Raw genomic sequence first — 21,242 nt, 5'->3', positions numbered from 1 at the left:
TACATAATTAAAATATTGACTTAATAATAATACTTACAGATTCTAACTTTTCAACAGTATTTTTTAAAGATGCATTGTCTTTTTCCAATTCAGATACAAGGGAATTAAGCTCATCCACTTTCTGTTGGGCAGTTTTATACTTTTCTTCCACTTCATGTAATTCTTTTACTAAATCTCCAGCCTTTAGGGATAGAGAGAAATGAAAACATAGAATAAAACTGCCAGCAAATTTCGATATATATATATATATATATATATATATAAAAGAGAGAGAGAAAAATCCGGTACAAATAAGTAATTATGATAAAGAATTAGTGGGTTCCCTCCCCCCCCAATCCCAAATGAGAAAGATACATTAGAATCTTTTTTTTTTTCATCATTAATATTCAATTTTTAAAAATTAATTTAAAAATGTTGAATAATTTGTATTTTCAGTTTGCATTAAAAAATTGGGGAGAAGCTGACAACTTTAATCTTCATACTTATAAATGAAACATTACATTCACTGATATTATCACTTAAAAAATCCAAACTTCAAAAGTAAAGCACTTGCAGCCAATCTTGTGAGGAGGGAGGAATACCCTTTACAGTCTTCAAGTAGAAAAGCAATTAAAAACAGGTCCTAAATCTTTCATGAATGAAGGTAACTCTGCTAAAGAGCACAGTAACTGTTAGTATTATGTAGAAATCTAAAAATGCCTGGTATTATCAATAACATTTTACTAGATACAGAGAAGAAAATTATCAACAACCTAAGGGAAGCTATATATTTTCACAAAACTATTATGTCAATTTAATAAATGAAAAGTTAATTATCAAGCAAAATCTAAATATATTATGAAAAGAGATACACTGAGTAAACCAGTTAAGAGTATATACATTTTCATGAAAGTATTATAAATAATTAAACTAGTCAATTTCCAGACACTCATGACATAATGCTGCTACTTTCCTAAATATTATATTATTGAGCATATTGATTAAAGATGAATGCGAATAATACTTATTAACAGTTTATTAAATTATTACTTTAGAAATCCTAAGAGCTCATAAATAAACAAAACATTCTACTAAATTTTTATCAACATACCTTTAATTCTGCACTTTGCTCACTTTTTAGCTGTAGTTCTTGCAACTTAGATTTCCATTCTTCTTCAATAGCTGCCACCTTTTTCTCATTCTCTTGCTGTTAAAATATCAAATTAAATTCTTATGGTAATGAACGATTGTGAAAAAATAATAATCTTTTGTAATGAAAGGCACATGTGCACTGAACTTTGCAACATGCCAGATATTTAAAAATCAAAATACCATATACAGTTATCTAAAATTCTTACATATCTGAAATCTGAGAAAAGAACATCAAAAATGTGTTTCAAAAACAATTATTTTGGTGAGTTTTGACCTTTATACCTGATTTTAAATAAGAAATAAAATAATTATTGCAATTAACATTTTTCTTTACATATATTTTTCCTTTTAATGTGATATCATTTGTCAGAAACATATTTTTAAGTTTAGAAAAAGAGCCTTGATAAATATTATAATTATTTAAATATACACTAGTGTGCAAAAGAAATTTTTGTGATTTGGGCCAAAATTCTACAAAAAATCAACTTTAATTTGTATTACAGAGGCACAATGAATTACTTACAGGATGAGGGACGTATTGAATAAAAAATGAATACAATACAGAATGAATAGAAAAAGGCTTTATAGAGAAAATGGGGTTGGTACAAAGTTTCTGGCCAGGAGGATGAACAACAAATCAGAGTCTTAATAAGGGGATCTTCCCTAACTGCAATGGTTGCATTGCACCATCTATTGATACTCAAACACCAGATTATCTCAACAATTCTTGGGGTAATAGTTCCTATTCTTCAAGGAACACCTGTTTCAGTTGTCTGGCGTTCTCTGGAGGATAATACCATACTGTTAAGCACTCCAAGTGTGTTCAATGGAATATTTATCAGAGAAATACCCTGGCCAATCTATTTTGTGAATGTATTTGCTTTTCAGGAGCTCCTCAGCAGCATGAGTTCTGTATAGTGTACACTATCATCCATAAAAAGAAAGTCAGGACTAATGGCACACCTTAAAAGACCTGATAAGTAACATTACCTTCAACTATTTTACTCAAATATGACTCTTGCTTGCTGCATTATGTACAGTTTCTACCACAAAATAATATGGAGACCAATAGGCTGTTTGCAGGCATATGATTAAACCTCTCGTAAATACATCAGCTAAACATAAAAGTTATAGTAAGTAGTCCCATGCTATGTTTAGTCTTAACTTTATCCCTAGCACAGAAAACAACATGGAGAGGAACAAAATTTTATATATCTTAGAATGTTTCAAACATCAGCTTAAATATTAAGTTTTTCTCTTTCTATCCCATGTTCAAATAACACCTTTAACCAAAAGACTGAAAAATGCAGAGCTTTTTCTCTACACACACTACGAAAATTTACCATGGTAAGAATTTTAATGACTTTGCATTTTTTTCAGTGGATTTAGGAATATACAGCTCATGATTTTAATACGAGTTATTGCACAGATCAAAACTGACAGGCATACAGAACATGGACTTGCTTGTAAAGGTTTGATAATGGCTAGAGTTTCATACCTTCCTGAAGAATACCATGCCAAAAATTAACATGTATGAGGACTATTATTTTTTCGAGGTCCGATCGGTTGTTAAATGAAAACCCCAGTGAAAATCAAAACTATTTTACTTGGAATATTTAGATACACCTTCCAGCTACTTCTCTATAAAGTCACATTCCAACCGAGACATTTGTCATAGCGTGGTACAACTTTCTAATACTCTCGTCACAGAACGCAGCTCCCTGTGCTTTCATCCACTTCTTTACACTGGTCTGCAACTCATTGTCTGAGGCAAACTTCTAGCCCCATTGCCAACATTTCATCTGAACAAAGAGATGGTAATTAGAGGGAGCTAAGTAGAGGCTATATGGTGGGGGATCCAACATGTCCCAGTTAAAATGCTGCAGAAGCATCTTTGTTGCAGCTGTGCATGGCCATGAAGGAGGACAATGCTATATGATAACATTCCTCTGCACTTGCTCTGGATTGTCCTGCTGCAGTGAAAGTTATGCCACATTCCATGAATTTCACCAAGAGAACACCTTTTCAGTCCCAGAGCACAGCAGTCATACACTTTCTGCTGAAGAAATGTTTAATTCAACTTCTTTCATTTACTTGGGGAATGAGCATGCATTCACTCTTTGGATTGCTCTTTTGTTTCTTCAGTTTCGAAATGGACCCATGTCTCGTTCCCTGCAACAATTCTATTTTTTTTTTTTATCATGGAGAAACATTGAGGCGGCACTCATCTGCTGTGTGTTGGTCAGATAGCATCTTCAGAATACATCTCACACAGATTTTGTGATCCTGCAGTCTCTCACTCAGGTACCTTTGTACCTGAGCTGGCTGTTAAAATGAGAAACAAATCACTCAACAGAGAAAATGTGAACTCACAATTTCCTTGAATCACTTGATCCACTTGCTATACAAGATAATCATTTGACACTTGCTTCCTTCTCTGTATGCCTGCATCATAAAATCTGTAAGTTCTGCATCAAAGTTCATGCACCATTACCACATGAAAGTTTTTCCACGCCTATTCATCGATGAATTTCTGCTGCACTGCACTCCTTAGCATGCAGAAATCAAATCACAGCATGCAGTTCACACTTGGTGGGAGAGACTACTGTTTGAGGCATATTTACTTGCTCACTGTGTGCTCACAACTGACAACTGAGGCCTGATGCAATCAACGAGCATAGTAGACACATTGTGCAACATATCTTCACACAGTGCCATCGTATATTCATAGGAGTTTTTATTTCACAACCAATTGGACCTTGACAAAAAACACAGCCTTTGTGTCCATGGTTAAATAAGGTCTACCAGGTATTTCAAAGTCTTCAGAAGAGAATATTGATTTGGTTTGCTGCAGCATATCATATCATAAAATCAGAACCATATCATGAAATAAGTTTAAAGCTTCAAACATGCTTATGGTCCAGGTGCTTTCAGCTGTTAAATTATTCATAATATCAACCAAACAACACTCTTTTTCATTTTCAATACAATGTCCAACAGAGTGCAGAGGTACTCAAAACTTCAATAACAAAACATACTTTACATTAATTTTTGCATAGGCTCCAAGAGCTCTTGCAAGAGGCTAAGCTATGATGTTCTGTAGGTTAAGTATATGAGATTTATTAATTCACAATAAATAAACACCAGCAATTACAAATTTTAAAAATTTTAAAGAGTTCTCCCTACCTTTCTATATTAGGCAAACTAATAATGTTTTGCTTATTTGTTTATGTGCACATTGTTAATATATAACGTTTTTAGAATGTACTCGGAAATATTTCAGAAGTATTAAAAAGAAAACTAGTTTAAACATGCCTTATATTTTAAATGATCAAATAATAAAGCATCAGATTTACCTAGTTACCTTCATTAGAGTTATAGCAGCTGTCTTCCCTCTATTAAGTTCTTGCATTAAATTCTGCTTTTCCTCTTCCAAAGCCTTTTCTGTAGATTCTAGCTGATGCTGAAGTTCATTAATCTTTTCTTCATGCTGCTTTTGCAATTCTGAAATCTTTGCTTTTTCTAGTTCAGCTATAAAAAATATTTTTATTTCATATCCCACATAAAACATACTTCATTTCTTTATATTATATATACACTAGTGTGCAAAACTCAAGCAATTTTTCTGACTTTGGACATAATTCTGCAAAAAATCAACTGGAGACATAAAATTCATGCTACAGCAAAATGTACTATTAAAAGATGAGAAAAGTATAGTAGCAAAGAAATAAACAGGACACATACAGTACAGAATGAATATAAAAGGCTTTATTTATTGACTTTACAAAAAACTGTCTGGTACAGCCTTAGAACAAAAAATTGTTTGGCTAAGAGGAAGAACAACAAACCAAACAGCGTTATTAAAGGAAATGATCTCCCCTCATTGCAATGGTTAGGTTGCACCATCTATCAGTGAAGATTTTATAACAGTTTTGAGGGTAATAGTTCCCATTCTTCAAGGAGCATCTATTTCAGTTGTCTAGTTCTCTGGGTGGTAAGATGTTCTCTGCATGCTGCCAGGCATCTCCATAAAGTATCCCACACATGTTCAATGGGATTTATATCAGGGCAGCATGCTGGCCAATCCATTCTGTGGATATCTTCACTTTCCAGGAGCTCCTCAGGAGCATGACTCCTGTGTGGCCGTGCACTGTCATGCATAAAAACAAAATCAGGTCAAATGGCCCGCCAGAAAAAATGAAATAGTAGAGGATAATTTCACCACAGTAACTATATCTGAAAACTGACCCTCTATCAAAAATGTGGAGCTTCATTTATCTGTTCTTCATAATGCCTCCTCATAATACTCCAACAGTCTATTTCCTCAATGTTAGTGAGATGAAAGTGTATGCCTATTTCTTTACCAGTTGAAAATCGTTTTTATGGTTGAAATGACTCTCATCAGTAAAAAGGATGCGACTCCACTGACAAAGTGTCCAGTTTTTGTGTTCTCTACACCACTGCAAAAAAACTGGGGATGAACTGGTATGCAGTGTTCAGGATATTCTGTAAATGATAAGTAGCATTCAGGACGATGGGTAAATAGGGCTACTTTATGAAGTTGTATGACCCCACATTAAACCAGGAACATTTCACCCACCTGTGTGCAATTGCTGAGTAATGTTGCTCACTGATTGGTTTCTATCTCTTTTCACCTACAGGACAATATATCAGTCACTACTGCTTTCATTGGTCGACCACAAACAACCTTCCTTACAGCTGCATCTGTTGTCTAGGCTTTCTGAACTTGTAAAACAACCCTTTCATCAAGTGCATGACAGACATCGTATTAAACCCTCCTCAAAGCTTGCCAATTACTCTACCACAAGTAAGGGGGTCCTGGTGTTTTCTTATAATCATACTGCATTTAAAATTTCACTTTTACTTGCAGAGGACTGCCTGGAAATGTGGCTTCATTTCTTTTTCTTAAATTACCTTGCACTGCCCACAACCAACCTTTCTTACAGCTGCACCTGTCGTTTGGTAGGCTTTCTGAATTCTGAATCAACCCTTTCATCAACGTCAAACTACGCTCCTTTTCAAGTTTGCCAATTATTCTAACACATATAAAAGCATACTGACATTTTCTTTTAGCTGTACTGTAGTTATAATATCCTGCTTTTGTACAATCTCACTTTCACTTGTAGAGGAATGCCTGGACATGCAGCTTCTTCTATTTACGTTGTCTTGCACTGTGTGCACATTGGGTTTTGCAGGGTTTTGCATGCTCTGACATACCCTCTAACACTATGGTATTGATATTCATATATGCATTAACTTTGAGTTAACTTCTCACTGAACTGATTATTAAAAGCTCTTTCAATAATTTCCTGGTTGAATGTTAAAAAATGAATTTTTTGCTTAAGTTTTGTATGCTAGCATATATAGAGTTTAAGAAAAATAATAAAAACCAAAATCTATGAAATAAAAAACCCACATAAACAAGAATATAAATTTTCAATACAGTACAAAATCTCAGATCTGGAATTCTGGACACTTGATCACCATTTAAATCTAGTAATATGATACATAGACATGGCACTCCTGGGGCTACGGTTATTGTTTATGTCAGACAGAATAATCTCCTGTCTACAGGGCTGACACCAGAACATGCAACTAGTGCAGCCACACTGGATATCATAACTTAAGGATGGGAAAAATTTTAGAATTTAGAGGCAAATCAAGCAGAAAAATTCTTGGATGGCAGAATTTTTAAAGTTTAGAAGACACACTGGACAGTACAATTTAGAGGTGACAAAATTTTTAGAACTTAGGGAGATACTAGGTAGCAGAATTCAGGGCTTGCAGAGAAACTTCACAGGGCGGTAAAATGTGTAATGCTGGCCCTGCCCTCCAACTACTTATGTGTGATCCGATCAGCATTAATTGAACATCAATCAGTGCACTGTTATTGGCCATGATGCAACTTCCCAGCCGGTGTCTGAAAATAACATGCAAGTATCTCAGTCAGTTCGAAGAAAAAAATGCATTTATTGGAAACATATTTCTTCTTGTTATTATATTCTTCATTCCTAGACTTTGGGGATATTTTTTTATTATTTTATTTATTTTTCAGCTAGCGTTCTGAGGGTCTGGATATTAAATCATTCTAAATATCGGTCATCCAGATTTCAGACTTTATACTGCATATAGTCAAGTGTATGATCCCAAATGAGAGCATTATGGTTTAAAATGGTATAGAAAAAGTAAATTAAAAAGATTTAAACATATCTTTCACCCCAAAATTTCAAAACTAGTGACTTTGGAATGAATTATCAATAAGGAATTACTTTAATTAAAAAACAAAACATTTTTTTAATAATTTACTGACAGAGCATTCAATACATTACACATCATATAATTACAAAAAGGAGAAGTTCTATTGTAAATGTAAAATATTATTATTTCAGTTCTATATAATAAAATCAGAGAATTTTTGAAGTTTTAGTTACATTAAGAACAGAAGGAACCATGCAACAATAACCTGCCATTGTTACCTGCAACAGATCATCAGAAAAAATAAAGAGGGGGTCATTACGTTTCCGTGCCATTCAGTGGGAAAACAATGGTACTTACGTATTAACGCAACCAGGCCAAAATTCGCATAAATTGCCAAATTTGGCAACCCTACGTGTTATACGTAGTTTTGTAAAAAGAGCATGTGGAGATTCACAAAATTTTCCTGCATTTTCCTGCAAATTTTTGTAATTTATTAGCAATTAAACCCTTCTGGTTTTGAATTGGAGTAAGTTGCAGGATTATTTTTTCGACGGAAATCTTTTTGCTTTTCCTTTTAGCACTGATTGAAAACCGTATTTGCCATAACCATGTACACGTCGACTTATTTTTACTTAAAAAAAATCCGAGAATTGCACAAAAATGGCATTGCGCACACTCTATCCATGTACACTGCTATTTTCTCATAAATTACAAAAATTTGCATGAAAATGCAGGAAAATTTTGTGAATCACCACATGCAAAATAGCAGTGTACATGGATAAAGTCAAGAGTGTGCGCAATGCCATTTTTGTGCAATTCTGGGATTTTTTTTTAAGTAAAAATAAGTCGACGTGTACATGGTTATGGCAAATACGGTTTTCAATCAGTGCTAAAAGCAATAGCGAAAAGATTTCCGCCGAAAAAATAATTCTGCAACTTATTCAAATTCGAAACCGGAAGAGTTTAATTGCTATTTTATATTTTAAAACAAAATATAAAAAACTGTATTAAAAATTATCTGTAATTAATAAATGTACATTTTCTTTCTATTCATACTTTTTTACTCAAACTTGCAAATTGCGCCAACCTGGTTGCGATAATACGTAAGTACCAAAACAACAAATTATAGTCTCCTACAAAACTTCATATGTATCAGGAAATGAGAAAATAAATGCAAGAAAGTTTCAGTTTCAGCGTAAAATTTAAAGTTACACCAGAACTGACATTTTTCAAGGACACTGGAAACCTCAAAGATGGTGTTACACAAAACATTCACTCAGCCACTGAATTTGGTTATGGCAACATGCCAGTTAATAGTTTGTTATTAAATTTTTGAATTTGGTTATGGCAACATGCATGTTAATAGTTTGTTATTAGTAATTAGCATTAATAAAGTTGTGTTACTTTTCTTAGTACAGTTCACTCATTTAGTTTAGAATTGCAGAATTCAGTTTAGCATTGCAATATGTATGGCTTTAAGCCAGAGATGGTCACATTAGATTAGAATAAAACAGCATTAAATTTAAACTAACTAGATTAAAAAAACATGCTTAGGCAACACGATGATAGTGTAAACAAAATGAATTTCAAATAAAAAAAGCCAGATCACTTCAAAATATTCAAATAGGTGACATGATGACAGTGTAAACAAAACAAATTTCAAATAAAAGCCAGATCAATTCAAAACATCTAATAGATGTTTTGAAAGTGCTGATGAAATGGATGATGTCACAGTCATCAATAAACAAATTGCCAAAATGGAAGAAAGAATGGAAATTTTAGAGGTAAGAATTAAGGAAATTCTATCATCTGTTGTACATTCTGAATACGGAAGTGATTGGAGTAAATTTGATTCTAAAGTATAAATATGTTTGCCATAATTACTGATTTCTACATTTTCTAGTAGATATACCAAATGGAATAATTTTAAGTTACAATACTGAGTTAACAGAAGTTCAGAAGCTCTATTATTTACAGGCTGCATTAATTGATGAAGCTAAAATCTTGAAACTTTTGATGATACTTTCAGTTTTCTAGGTAAAGCTCTTCAAGTATGAAAATAAAATACTCTTAATTGAGATGTATATGAAGTCAATAATGGATTTATTTAATTTAACTTTAGAATCATTGAAGGGGATAAGATATGCAATAGATACTGTTGATCAAATCATAAGGGCCTTCAGGACGAGTGTATCATATATGCATCAGCAGCTAATCTTGTTATGAGACAGCATGCCGCTTAGCGCAACTCACCTTGGAGACACTGTGTTGCACCAGGGCAAAACAGTGTGCGATGCACCAGTGCATCACCTGGCTGCTAGTGACATTTGGGACTGATGCATATATGACACAGCCATCTGCAGAGGGTTTTAGTTCAGCAACATGCCATCGCGAAGGGCTTACGCAGACTTAACAATAGCAATCTTAATCATGATAAAAAGTTTCCTTATATAATACCAAAACAGCATGTAGTTATTGCATCAATTTTTCAGTATTATCATTGCAAATAACTGCATCTTGGTGCACAAGCTTTATTGTATAAGGCTTACAGCAAATTTGGGAGTTATTAATGGTCGAGATATAGCTTGAAAATGAATGTGTTATGTTTTAGGGTTAAATCAGTTGTATGTTAACACTTATGGAAAATTTACCAGGTGAAAGAATTAACCCATGGTTTGATTTTAATTATTTGTTTATTTGATTTTTCTGGTCCATTCTTCATGAAGTATAAGAATCAGAAAAAGGATAATTATACAAAGGTGTATATTGCTATATTTATATGTTTAACTACTAACACAATACGTTTAGAGATAGTAACTGATTCAACCACAGATGCCTTATTAAAAGATTCATTGCTAGACGTGGAAAATGTCATAGAATAGATAATCTTTTCCCATTTAACTTGGTCTTTTAAGGTTCCACGGTCTTTAACTAGAATTGCAGAATTTCACCTTGCAAAGATAATAAAACAAGAATTTTTAATCAAATGGTGCACATATTCAATGCAGTAGCAAAAATTGTTTATTGTCTAAATATAACAATGCTTAGCATTATATCATTGTGTTCTTACTGAAAATTGTTCTTTACACTGAAACTGCTTTAAAACAGCAAGTAAGATTGTAGCATATTGAATTAGTTTATGTTCTTTATAATGTTTATATTATTTTACATATTATTTCAAGATTATACTTTTACATTATTTTATACTGCATTTCCCAATAGAAAATTACCTATTGGCTTTCATATTTGGAATGTAGAATTAGTTATTTTTAAAATTGTCATATTACATGTTTATCTACTGAAATTTGGAATTTCAATCAGCAACAGCATGTTAAGTTAGAATACAGCACCACCTATTGTAATCAAACGAAATACTCACTTAGACACTGGGTTTGGTTAAAGCAGCATGTTCATTATTAGTACATTATTAGTAATTACTAGTTCATTATTGGTAATTAGCATTTATAAAGTTGTTTTACTTTCCTTAGTACAGTATGCTCATTCAGTTTAACATAGCAGATGGTAACTTTTTTTTAAATGTGTGTTGAGTGATTTTCGAAGTAAATGCATAAGCTACGTAACATTAGACAGAAACTAGCAAATAAAATTAATACGAATCAAAATTCACCTACACAAATTAAGGTACATAAGGAGTTAAATGAAAATAGCATAAATAACTAACTGTACCTGCAGCTTGATACTGTCGAGCTTCTTCTTCTGCTTTAATAAGCTGCTTTTCTTTCAATTCTAACTCTTCATGCATGTTTTTTTTCGTTTCAGCCATTGACATTATACTTTCTTCTTGCTGCTTTTCTAATTCTTCTAAACGAATCTGCATATTTTTTAAAATGAATTCATGTTCTGATTTCATTTTTAGTTGTTCATCCTAAATGAACGTAAAAAAATAAATATCAGAATATAACAGCCAGAATATAGCACTTTTAGGTATTTAATAACACATCTAAAGAACATTTTGTTATACATGTATTGCTGTTGTTGTTGCTGTGTCCATATTACATGGAACAATGGTTGCCAGAGCCTACTCCGAAGAGAGGTTGGACTTCTATTTTTCCACCCCAATTGAGGGAGAGCACCCCAAGGGGGGTCCACTTCTCTCCACTCTCAACAATCCACACGAAAGGACTTTTAGCTCACCCTATATTTAGTATGCCGCCATGCCACACCGACACTATACATTTTATATACATCCATGTCTTCTCCGGGATTCGAACCCGGGTCCTTGGGTACCACAATTCATTTTTTAGCAACTTCATTTTAGGTGCATTTTCAAAACAAAATATACAAACAAAGAACTTAAAAGTTTCATTCAGGTGAAGGCTGAGTACGCAGGAGTTAAGTCAAGCTTCACTGTTAGCCAATCAGACCTATGTCATAAAAATTGATTCCAGGATTTTGTCAAAATATTCTAACATTTTCACTTTGTGCCAATTTGGTATAAAAGCCAACCAATCACAGTGAAGCAAGCACAAACTGACATTCAGTCAACAGTTTCAATGAATCAGCTGCACATTCACACATGGGCAACTTTACTGAATGGCTATGGTTTAAAACCTGTTATACTAGCATGAATGGACATTTATGCTGAAGTCACAAAGCCTTCAATTCTAAAATAAGATATTTTTTAAAATGTTACAGTTTTTAACCCTTTGACGCGCGGTGGTCGCGCCTTGAAACCACCAATTTTCGAATTTTTTTCTCCTCTTCCTTACGAAATTTTTGAGTGAAAATCAATTGATTACTGATCTGTTATCTCTAAATAACACAAAATGACATTGTTTCATCCTTATTTTTACAGAATCATACATGTTTTAGGTCTTAGTACTTCAAATCGGATGCCTTTTAAAATTTGTTTTCAATGAGACAAAATAACTTTTATTAATATAAACAATATTTTATTAATATAAACAACATTAAATTTCAAAAGTTATTCATCGCACATAATGATTTCTATCATAAACAATAAAAAATAGCAATAATTAAACTGCATATATAAAAAAACCCTCTATATGTATGGCATTTGCTTCAGGGCAAATACCATACATATAGAGTGGTTTCAGGGTGCGACCACTGCCCCACTAGAGGTTCGGTGGTCGCTCTAGAGGTTCGGTGGTTGCGCCTTGAAACCACTGCTCTTCACAATGGCGTTTGCTTGCTTCTCAAATAGGAATGTTTATTTTTACCCGGATATAGATAAGGGGTTTTGAAATCACAGAGTTATTTTATTACTAAACAATACACGCACCTGCCCAGTAAAAGGTCTTTCTTTACCAGAGACTTTTCTCTGACCTCAACACACTTGCTCCCCAAGCTAGTATTGTGTTTTTATAAATTATTCCTTGTGGTTTAAATTTAATGTAAACATACTTTGCTGTAAATAAAAATAGAAATCGCATAAAGTTTTATTTAAATTAAAAATGTTTTTTGAATATTTAGAGATGAAGGTACTTTTCCATTTTGCCGGTGCAAGCGATAAAGTCGCCAATAATGGTACAACCGATGCCAAACGGAATATTCTCGCTGGTAACCTTTTACGCCTCATTTTCAAAACAAGTCGCAGCTTTTTCTTATCAGATTGATTGTTTTTTTTAATACTGGCATATAATTACATAGAATTTTTATCAGATAGTTCAGTTTTATATCTAATGCCTTTTTCAGTAATTAAGACAATTAGGATGCAATCACAGCGCTTACCTGAAGCCGAAAATATAGAAGAAAAGGTAAAGTCAAGGGTTAAATTCATCCATTCTAATGAGAATGCATTAGCGAAGTAAAGCACTACAGTTTTGCATAATTTCTGAGTAAGCTATTCGTACGAATTGAAATATTTCTTGCATTTAAACATGTGTTCCAAATTAAGATTTAACATGAAATTAATGTAGATAATTACTGAGAGCATAAGATTTTTGTAGAGTAGTTTACGTGAGATGAGATCGCTTGGGGTCACGTGATATGAACCGGCGAATCAGGATGTTGAACCATGAAAGCATAGTAAATTCTTAATGTCTTTTTAAAAATTTATTGTCTTTATTTATTGGCTTTTTATAAAATTTTAAGCGATATTAAGATGTTTATGCCTTCTTTTTTTAAAAGAATTCTTAGAACTAACATTTTTTTTAATATTTTTTATGTGTATACTCTATGTTGTCGCCAATAAAGTCTGCTTGGCGAGATTTGCGCCGGCGAAACGGAAGAGTACCGAGATGAAATATGAATATAATAAGTATGAATGGGAAATGAATGATCCATACCAAAGCCAAAAAGACCAAGCCCCCCCCATTAACATTAAAAAAAAAAACACAAGTTTCACGTTCCAGATGAAAAGAAACTAAACAACGCTGGACATATACCAGTGAAATTTAGATCCAATCAGTGTACATTTTGTAGCACAAGGAAGAAACATCATAGATGAAGATACATGTGTGAAACGTGCAATGTGGGTCTATGCATGTACCATAAAGACAAAACATGTTTTGAACAGTCACAAAAAATATTTGTTCTTTGAAATTTAAAAAAAAAAAACACTGAGTCTTTTGTTTATACTTATTTTACTGAGTTTTTTAATCCATGTAGCCAAATGTCCTTATTATGTAGATACTTATACTTTCACTGCTATAGAAAAATTACATAAATGTTTATTTTTTAATTTTTTCTGATGATTTAGTTTGTAAAATAATGTAAAAAATATATATATTATGCAATTCTTAAATGCATTTTTTTTTATATTCGTAAATTTTGTAATTTATTGTAAACACGCACGGAGAAAGGTAAGTTTTTTTTCCCCTACTGCCTAGGTAAGTTTTAAAAGTCCTAGACGTGCTGTGGTTTCACAGTGCGGCCACCACCCACAAAACAATGGGCAAGAGTAGATTTCTTTAATTCATATATTATCAGTCTCTAGGATCATAATATTTAATTTCTAGAGTTTTTAGTTAAAAAAATTATAAAAATAATATCGCATGCATCAAAGGGTTAAATAACGACAAAGCAGCAGCAATATTCAACATGGTTAATTATCAAACACCTTGATAATTTATTTTTGATTTGGTTAGAATTAGCTGTATAAAATGCCTCAGATCATCTTATAAACACTTAAGAGTTAAAATAATACACAGAGGCACCTTGTTTTATCAGAGTTGGCAGATACTGTGTTTTACTACAAAATGATAGCAGTCTTGCCTCCAGTCTATTAAATAATGCTATTTTGTGAACATCACTTTATGTATGTCTTCATATCATAGTCTTGCGATACTCAATATAATTATTAATTTAACTTTGTTATAACTTCAAAAAAAATTAAACCAAAATAATAATAATAAAATCTGAAAGCTTTCAGATTTTCTATTATGCCCAAAGGGGCATTTTTTCATTTACACACATATACATGTTTCGAGAGGTGCTTTCAAAGCATTTGGACTAAAAATATTTTTAAATAGCATATCTTTAGAATTTCTGATAGACAGTCTCACGTGATAGAGATAAAAATGCTTTATTCTGCACAGCGTGTTGCCACTGCTTGCTTTGAAATAATTGAATTTCTTAATTAAAAAGTCATTAAAGTTTAAAAAATATGAAAAAGATAATAAAACAAATTCAAAATTCAAGATTCAGGGTTCCTGGTGCCCATATTCGAAAGCACTACTACGTTATTCAAAATTTGTTGCTCTAGGCACTGTAGTTTTTTCACAATGCACACACTCATGCAGATTCTGCATTATTTAATTTCTTTAAATATAATACAGGATGATAATATTTGGTGGTAATAATTTGAAAAGTGATTCAACGCTTTTAATAAATCAACGCAAAAGGTCATTTCGAGACTAACAGCCCTTCTGGGCTTTGGGCTAATAACAGTTGTATAATACAGTCAAAAGTCGTTAATCCAGACTCGTCGGGACTTCGGCGATTCCAGATTATCGATCTTTCCGGATTATAGATCATCAGTTTAAATCTGGTAAGATGGCATGCAGAAATTACAAAATTAAAAATATGAAACCGTAATTTATGAAATAAAGAACAATTATGATCTAAAGGGTATCAAAATTTACAAAAAGAAAAAGCTTAATATTTATTTGTTTACTTTATTAAACATTTCTTTCAATGTAAGTTGCTTCGTTTCATGTGATAATACTTTCTCTTTAATTCTTTTAAACATAATTTCTTGTTTAGTTACAAAGTTCTGCTGTTCAAGTCCTATAATTGCTGTGTTGAGAATACCGACTAATTTGTTAATCGAAATGTTTTCGTTTTCAATAACCTCTGGGTCACTTTCTTCACTATCGGAAGCGAATTATAAGGACGAGGAACTTGATTTAAATCATATCAAAGACGGAGTACATCAAAATGAAATACTACACTTAGTACGGAATTATAAACCAAATAAAATAAAAAACATCTGCCCTGAAGATAAGGATAGTGCTGACAGATCAACTTCCAATCCCCCACGTGAAATTGATAAACAGATTTCGGATTTCAAAACATACTTTCGCTTTGTAGATACAAATTACATATTAGTAAATATATATCAAAATTCTATTTGACATAATCTTTTTAATCTATCATAATCTAATAATGACGTTTCTGCCCCTCTGCCGCAGAGCAGCGTGAAATTGATAAACAGATTTCGGATTTCAAAACATACTTTCGCTTTGTAGTAAATATATATCGGAAATTCTATTTGACATAATCAAAAGTTCAAGTTTACTTTTATAAAATTGCTCTAACAGTCTGCAAAAAATAATAAGCCGGATCCATTTTGAAGATTAAGGAACAACGCAATCTGCAACATTAACTGAATTAGATAACTTTAGCTTAGCGTATAACTCCGTTACACATTAAACGCGCATGCGCACAAACATATTCGCAGCCGTAAGGGTCTTACACGCTCTCGTAAACGTCTGTGCTCATGCGTGAACGCGACGCATGCGCAGAAAGTTTGTAGCTTTGAGGTCCGGATTATAGATCATTCTGGATTATGGGTGTCCGAATTAACGACTTTTGACTGTAGTCTCTAAACATTAACTCCAATATTATATTTATTATATAAGTGTGTAAAGATTATTATTAAAATTATTAAATATTTCCAGCTGCTTTTAAAATTAACCATGATTCATTTCCTTGTACACAGCTTCTAAAAATTTAGAGCATCTGGATACTTAAGATTATAAATTCTCAAAGCATTTTGCTCTTGTTCATTAATATAATATTGAAATTAGAAACAAGGAATAATTTCAAAGCTGCATCATGCCAAACATGTTTACTACTCATTTAAAAACATTCATGTTAGTTCCTCTGCCCAACAAAAAATACAAATCAGTACTATCCGATAAGGTACTTTGAAACCATTGAACCAGTTGTTAAAGCATTTGCTTTTCTTTGGCTTGCAGCTTTTCTTGTTACACCTCCAAATGCTTTTATTTAATATATAGTTTCAGTTCATGGCCATTTTTGCATATTTGAATGTAAGGTAAAATGCCTCTTTCTTGGAAGAATTTTATAGCAACTTGTTTACTCCTTAGTAAATCAAAATTTGTCAATATTTTTGGAAAAAAGGAAAAACATGACAGAAATACAATAATAATGTGGCATACTCAAAGTCCATTTCATGACAATTTGTTATACATGTTAGTGATTTATCACTTATTTTAGCGCCATTTAAATAATAGGAGCTGTAATGATAAAAATTACTTTCCTTACATTTCAAAAACATTATTCTCAATATAAAAGTAGTCAATGAAAAAGAAATTTTAAATTTTACCACATTTGACTAATATCTTATAAATCTGGCATTTAGAAACATGACTTTGATTACATCAAATGAGAAAATAAATATTTAAACGAAAAATATGAATTATCATTGATAAAAAAATACAAACCTCTAATTCATTTAACTTCTTGACCTTTTCTTCAAGCTCCTTTGAAAGACTTTCATTCTGCTTTCTGAGGAGAGTTATTTGGTCTGTCTGAGCAGTAATAGTTTTCTTGGCTTGTTTATGTTGATGTTCTAGTCTTTCTATCTATAGACATGAAACGATTATAGCCAACATTTTATATTGGAAACAAACATCAACAAGAAATACTTAAAATTATGAAACAATGGTTATTCAAAAGATATTTTACAAAATTTTTCTTATGCATTGTATTTTTTCCCTTTTTGCCATTTATAAGAACTTTTATTATTAGCAAAATTAAAATTCTGTTTGGCTTTTACATCAAAAGCAACATTTAGTGTACTTCAAATGATAAATGACACAACCTCCCTTCTTCAGTATTAAATTTATGTTTGTAAGAAAGCAGACCATTCCATTTATTTATAAAATACATTGAGTCTTTTCATTTGATCCTTTCATTAACATTTAAACACTGAATTTTTCCACTTTGCTAAAGCTGACAAAAATAGAACACCTTAATTAAACTTCCACTGATTTTCATTTTTAGAAGCATAAAACTAAACTAAACTTTAAAAAAAGGCAAATAATAACAAAACATTGACAGTCACTAAATAAAAAATATAAATCATCTTGTAGCATTTAAGTTTTACTAATGAAATGTTATTTAATTCTTTCCTTTCTGCCTCTTTTTACCAGAATATTCACTCACTTCAAAATTTATAGATGAGTGACAAGCAGTTTTACAATAAAGTGTAGAACTTTACAAATAGCAGTGTGAGAGTTTTGACCTGCCTTGCTGACAGAAGAAAAGATTGTTCTTACTCGGATTTTTTTAAACTGAGGTTACATTCTGCTTCATAAGTGTGTTCAAAATTCTGTCATGGTCTAGGGCATCTTGAGCCTCTGCCTAGATTAGATTTTATTTGTTGAATTTATTTCCTTTGCAAAATAAAAGATAATTTTTTTCCCCACAAAGGAAATAAATTCAAAAACTAGGTCCAGATTGGATAGTAGAATAAGCATGAAATATTTTATGTCAGTCTGTTTGATGCTTAGGTACTCTGGTGGTGATAATTCACTGTACACATAGGTAACATTCATAGGTAACACCTTACGGAAATCTAATTATAGTTGGAACCCATACGTCTTAAAATCTAATTATATAAAATCTAGCATCTCAGGGAAATTCCATGAATTGAAGAAAAGCTTAATATCTGCTTACTTACTTAACAGTAAATAATTTTTTTCCACAATTCATTTTATTTTATTTTTATTTGTTCAATTAATCATAATCTAATATTTCAGTCCACACTTTAGTAAAACTAAATAAGAATTACATATATTTTTACATTCTAGTCTTCTTAAGTTCTCAGACACATCTTGTTGTTAATACCACCAACTGATGTATGTGTATACAGAGGCTGTTTGCACATTTTTTAGATGATTTTGGTAAGCGGTAATAAAAAATCGTTTGCTGCACAAGAAGTAATTGCAATTGTACTATGTTTTTAAAAGTCAAAATTATCGTCTGTGGCTTGAAAGTTTTGTTTTTATTCAAAATGGCGAATTTAACAAAGCAGTGGTTCGAAGGCTACATTTACGTTCTTTCCGAAGAGAAATATGCATACTTCGTTATCCAAAAACGATGTGAGAGTCATGGTTTTGTGATATCTAAAGCGTCAATAGGTAATATCATCAACAAGAAAGGGAAAAAAAAAAAAAAAAAACGTCAAATTGGAGCTTCAAGTGGGACAAAAATTCCAAACAAGTATCCAAGGAAAAAACGGACATCTTCGCGACTATTGCAAAGGTACGTTGTTTAATGTTAAAAGAAAATCCCCCTAGTCAAAGGACAGGTTGCAGAATCATTAAAATGCTTGGTGTCCATTGTAAACATAATGATAAACATTGATTTAAATCTTAAGAAAGCAAAAAAACGCAATGTGCATCGTCTTCTTCCAAAGCATATCGCTCAACGCAAGACACGCTGCAGAATTCTATATGAGAAACAGTTATCCAAAGAAAAATGGAAAACAATTGTCACAAGAGATGAAGCATGGGTGTATTTAAATGATTGCAACAAAAAAAAAAAAAAAAAAAAAAAGAGCCATTTATTATCATAAAAGGGGAGAAAAAAATTTAAGTACATGGTTCAAAGAATCGAAAGAAAGTTTTTCTAAGGGATTCATGATTGTTGCTGGTTTTTCTTATAATGGCAAGTTAAAAATAAAGAGAGTGCAAAAAAATGTCAAGATTAACTCCAAATACTATCAGGAACATATTTTATCGCCAATTTTTCTGAATGAAATACCATCACTTTACCCACAGTGCCATCAATCTGCGAGACTCCATCAGGACAAAGCTAGCAGTCACACATCAAAATCCACTGTAAATTTCCTAAAAGAAATGGAACAAAAAACTGGTATCAAAGCCATACCCTTCACTGATATCCCTACTAAATCTCCCGATGTGTCACCTATGGATTTTTGTGCTTTCAGACTTTTAAAAACTGCACTATCCAAACGTTGTCCCAAAACCCTAACAGGACTCTGGAAAGCTGTTCGGGAGGAATGGGATACAATACTTCTTTTGCCACTTCAAAAGGCCTTATTATCCTGGAAATTGCGGTGTCGAAAGATAGTTCAGAATAAGGGATGTCAAATAGAAAATTTAAAACACAATTTTATGTAATTTAGTTTTGTGAATACAATATACATCATCTAAAAAATGTGGGAACAGTCTCTGTATTTGCTTAAAATAATTAATACTCTAGTTCACATTTTAATTACTTTAACGTGCTAGTCAATAATGTGAAATTTAATGCACATTTTCCTTAAAAAATTATTGCACTAAGGAATTTACTTACTAATTAAGGAATTAAGTATATTTCAAATTTTCATTCATATTTATCATCATTTATAATCCCACTTGCAGATATATTTATTAATAAAAAGTAATTATTAACCAAAAAATAAATATAATTAAATTACATTAAGAAACTAATACGCGAAGAAATTAATAATTTTAAATAGAACATGATAACAATTACAACATAATAAAACTGTCCAAATACATTAAAATATTAGAAACATTGAGGAATTTACTTAGGAATTTTGCTTCAAGCAAGCAACAATGTCATGAAATTTGCTTTTTAATTTTTTTTTTTTTTTTTCATACAGCAGCTTCTCTACTTGTGCTTTTTTTGCATTTTCTGACAAGCTATTTTATTGACAACTTCATTCCTCATTGCCTTTTTGTGTATACTCAGTCAAAAAAAGAAGGGGGGAAGAGAGAGACAATTCTATATTTCCCGCTCTGCTCGGCCGATTGATGAAATCCAACTTGCATTTTTCATGTCTTGAAAGCATGATTTATAATATATATTAGATTCATATATAGCATTATTGTTTTAACATACTTATTTTGCACAAAATCAGATTTTTTCTGAAAAGAAATGCAATTTTTTTTCCATATTTCAATTTTACAACTTAAATAAGAGCTAAAAAAACAAATTTTGTATAATTTTGTGTGAAATTTAATCAGTAATTTACCTTGGTGCACTTTTTTTTTTACTTTGTGCAAAGATGATTAACTTGGTGAGCTTCTCAGTATACAACAATCTAGTTTTTCCTTTTCAATCTATATGAGCAGGGAAAAAAGCATCTTTTTTTCTTTCTTGCATATATTTTCACTTCATATTATATAACTTAATAGTTCTTATTTTTAGACTCCATTTTTTTCCTTCTTTTTAGAATTTTATTTTAATTATTTGAATTGCATGTTTGATTTATAGGTCTTCAAATAGTTATTGTTATAAGTTATATTTATTCATTTGCATTGTGTACTTTAAGCATGTTTATTTATGTATTTTTTTTTTTTTAAATCTGATTTTATTTATTCGAATAGCATTTCTTTCAAAAGAATACTTTGGCACACAGTATTCATCGTGATGCCTTTGAAAACTGCATTTTGCATTTAAAGACA

The 21,242-nt window shown here is 31.8% G+C and overlaps 1 protein-coding gene across 1 annotated transcript in view; it reads right to left on the bottom strand.

The window, feature by feature from the left end:
* The window catches only part of LOC118181986 (uncharacterized), a 111,384-nt gene that overhangs the window by 53,855 nt on the left and 36,287 nt on the right, over positions 1–21,242 (bottom strand). Inside the window, exons 8-12 of the mRNA XM_085819151.1 lie at positions 17,244–17,384; positions 11,038–11,236; positions 4,496–4,662; positions 1,091–1,186; positions 38–181 (exon numbers count right to left, since the gene is read on the bottom strand). Of these exons, the coding sequence (XP_085675277.1) occupies positions 38–181; positions 1,091–1,186; positions 4,496–4,662; positions 11,038–11,236; positions 17,244–17,384 (747 nt within the window). The remainder of the gene's footprint in view (positions 1–37; positions 182–1,090; positions 1,187–4,495; positions 4,663–11,037; positions 11,237–17,243; positions 17,385–21,242) is intronic.

Source organism: Stegodyphus dumicola, chromosome 6 (genome assembly GCF_044657685.1).
Source record: "Stegodyphus dumicola isolate Sdum_Otavi_A_Nest chromosome 6, ASM4465768v1".
Classification (NCBI taxonomy): domain Eukaryota; kingdom Metazoa; phylum Arthropoda; class Arachnida; order Araneae; family Eresidae; genus Stegodyphus; species Stegodyphus dumicola.
This window is presented reverse-complemented; position numbering and strand designations above follow the sequence as displayed.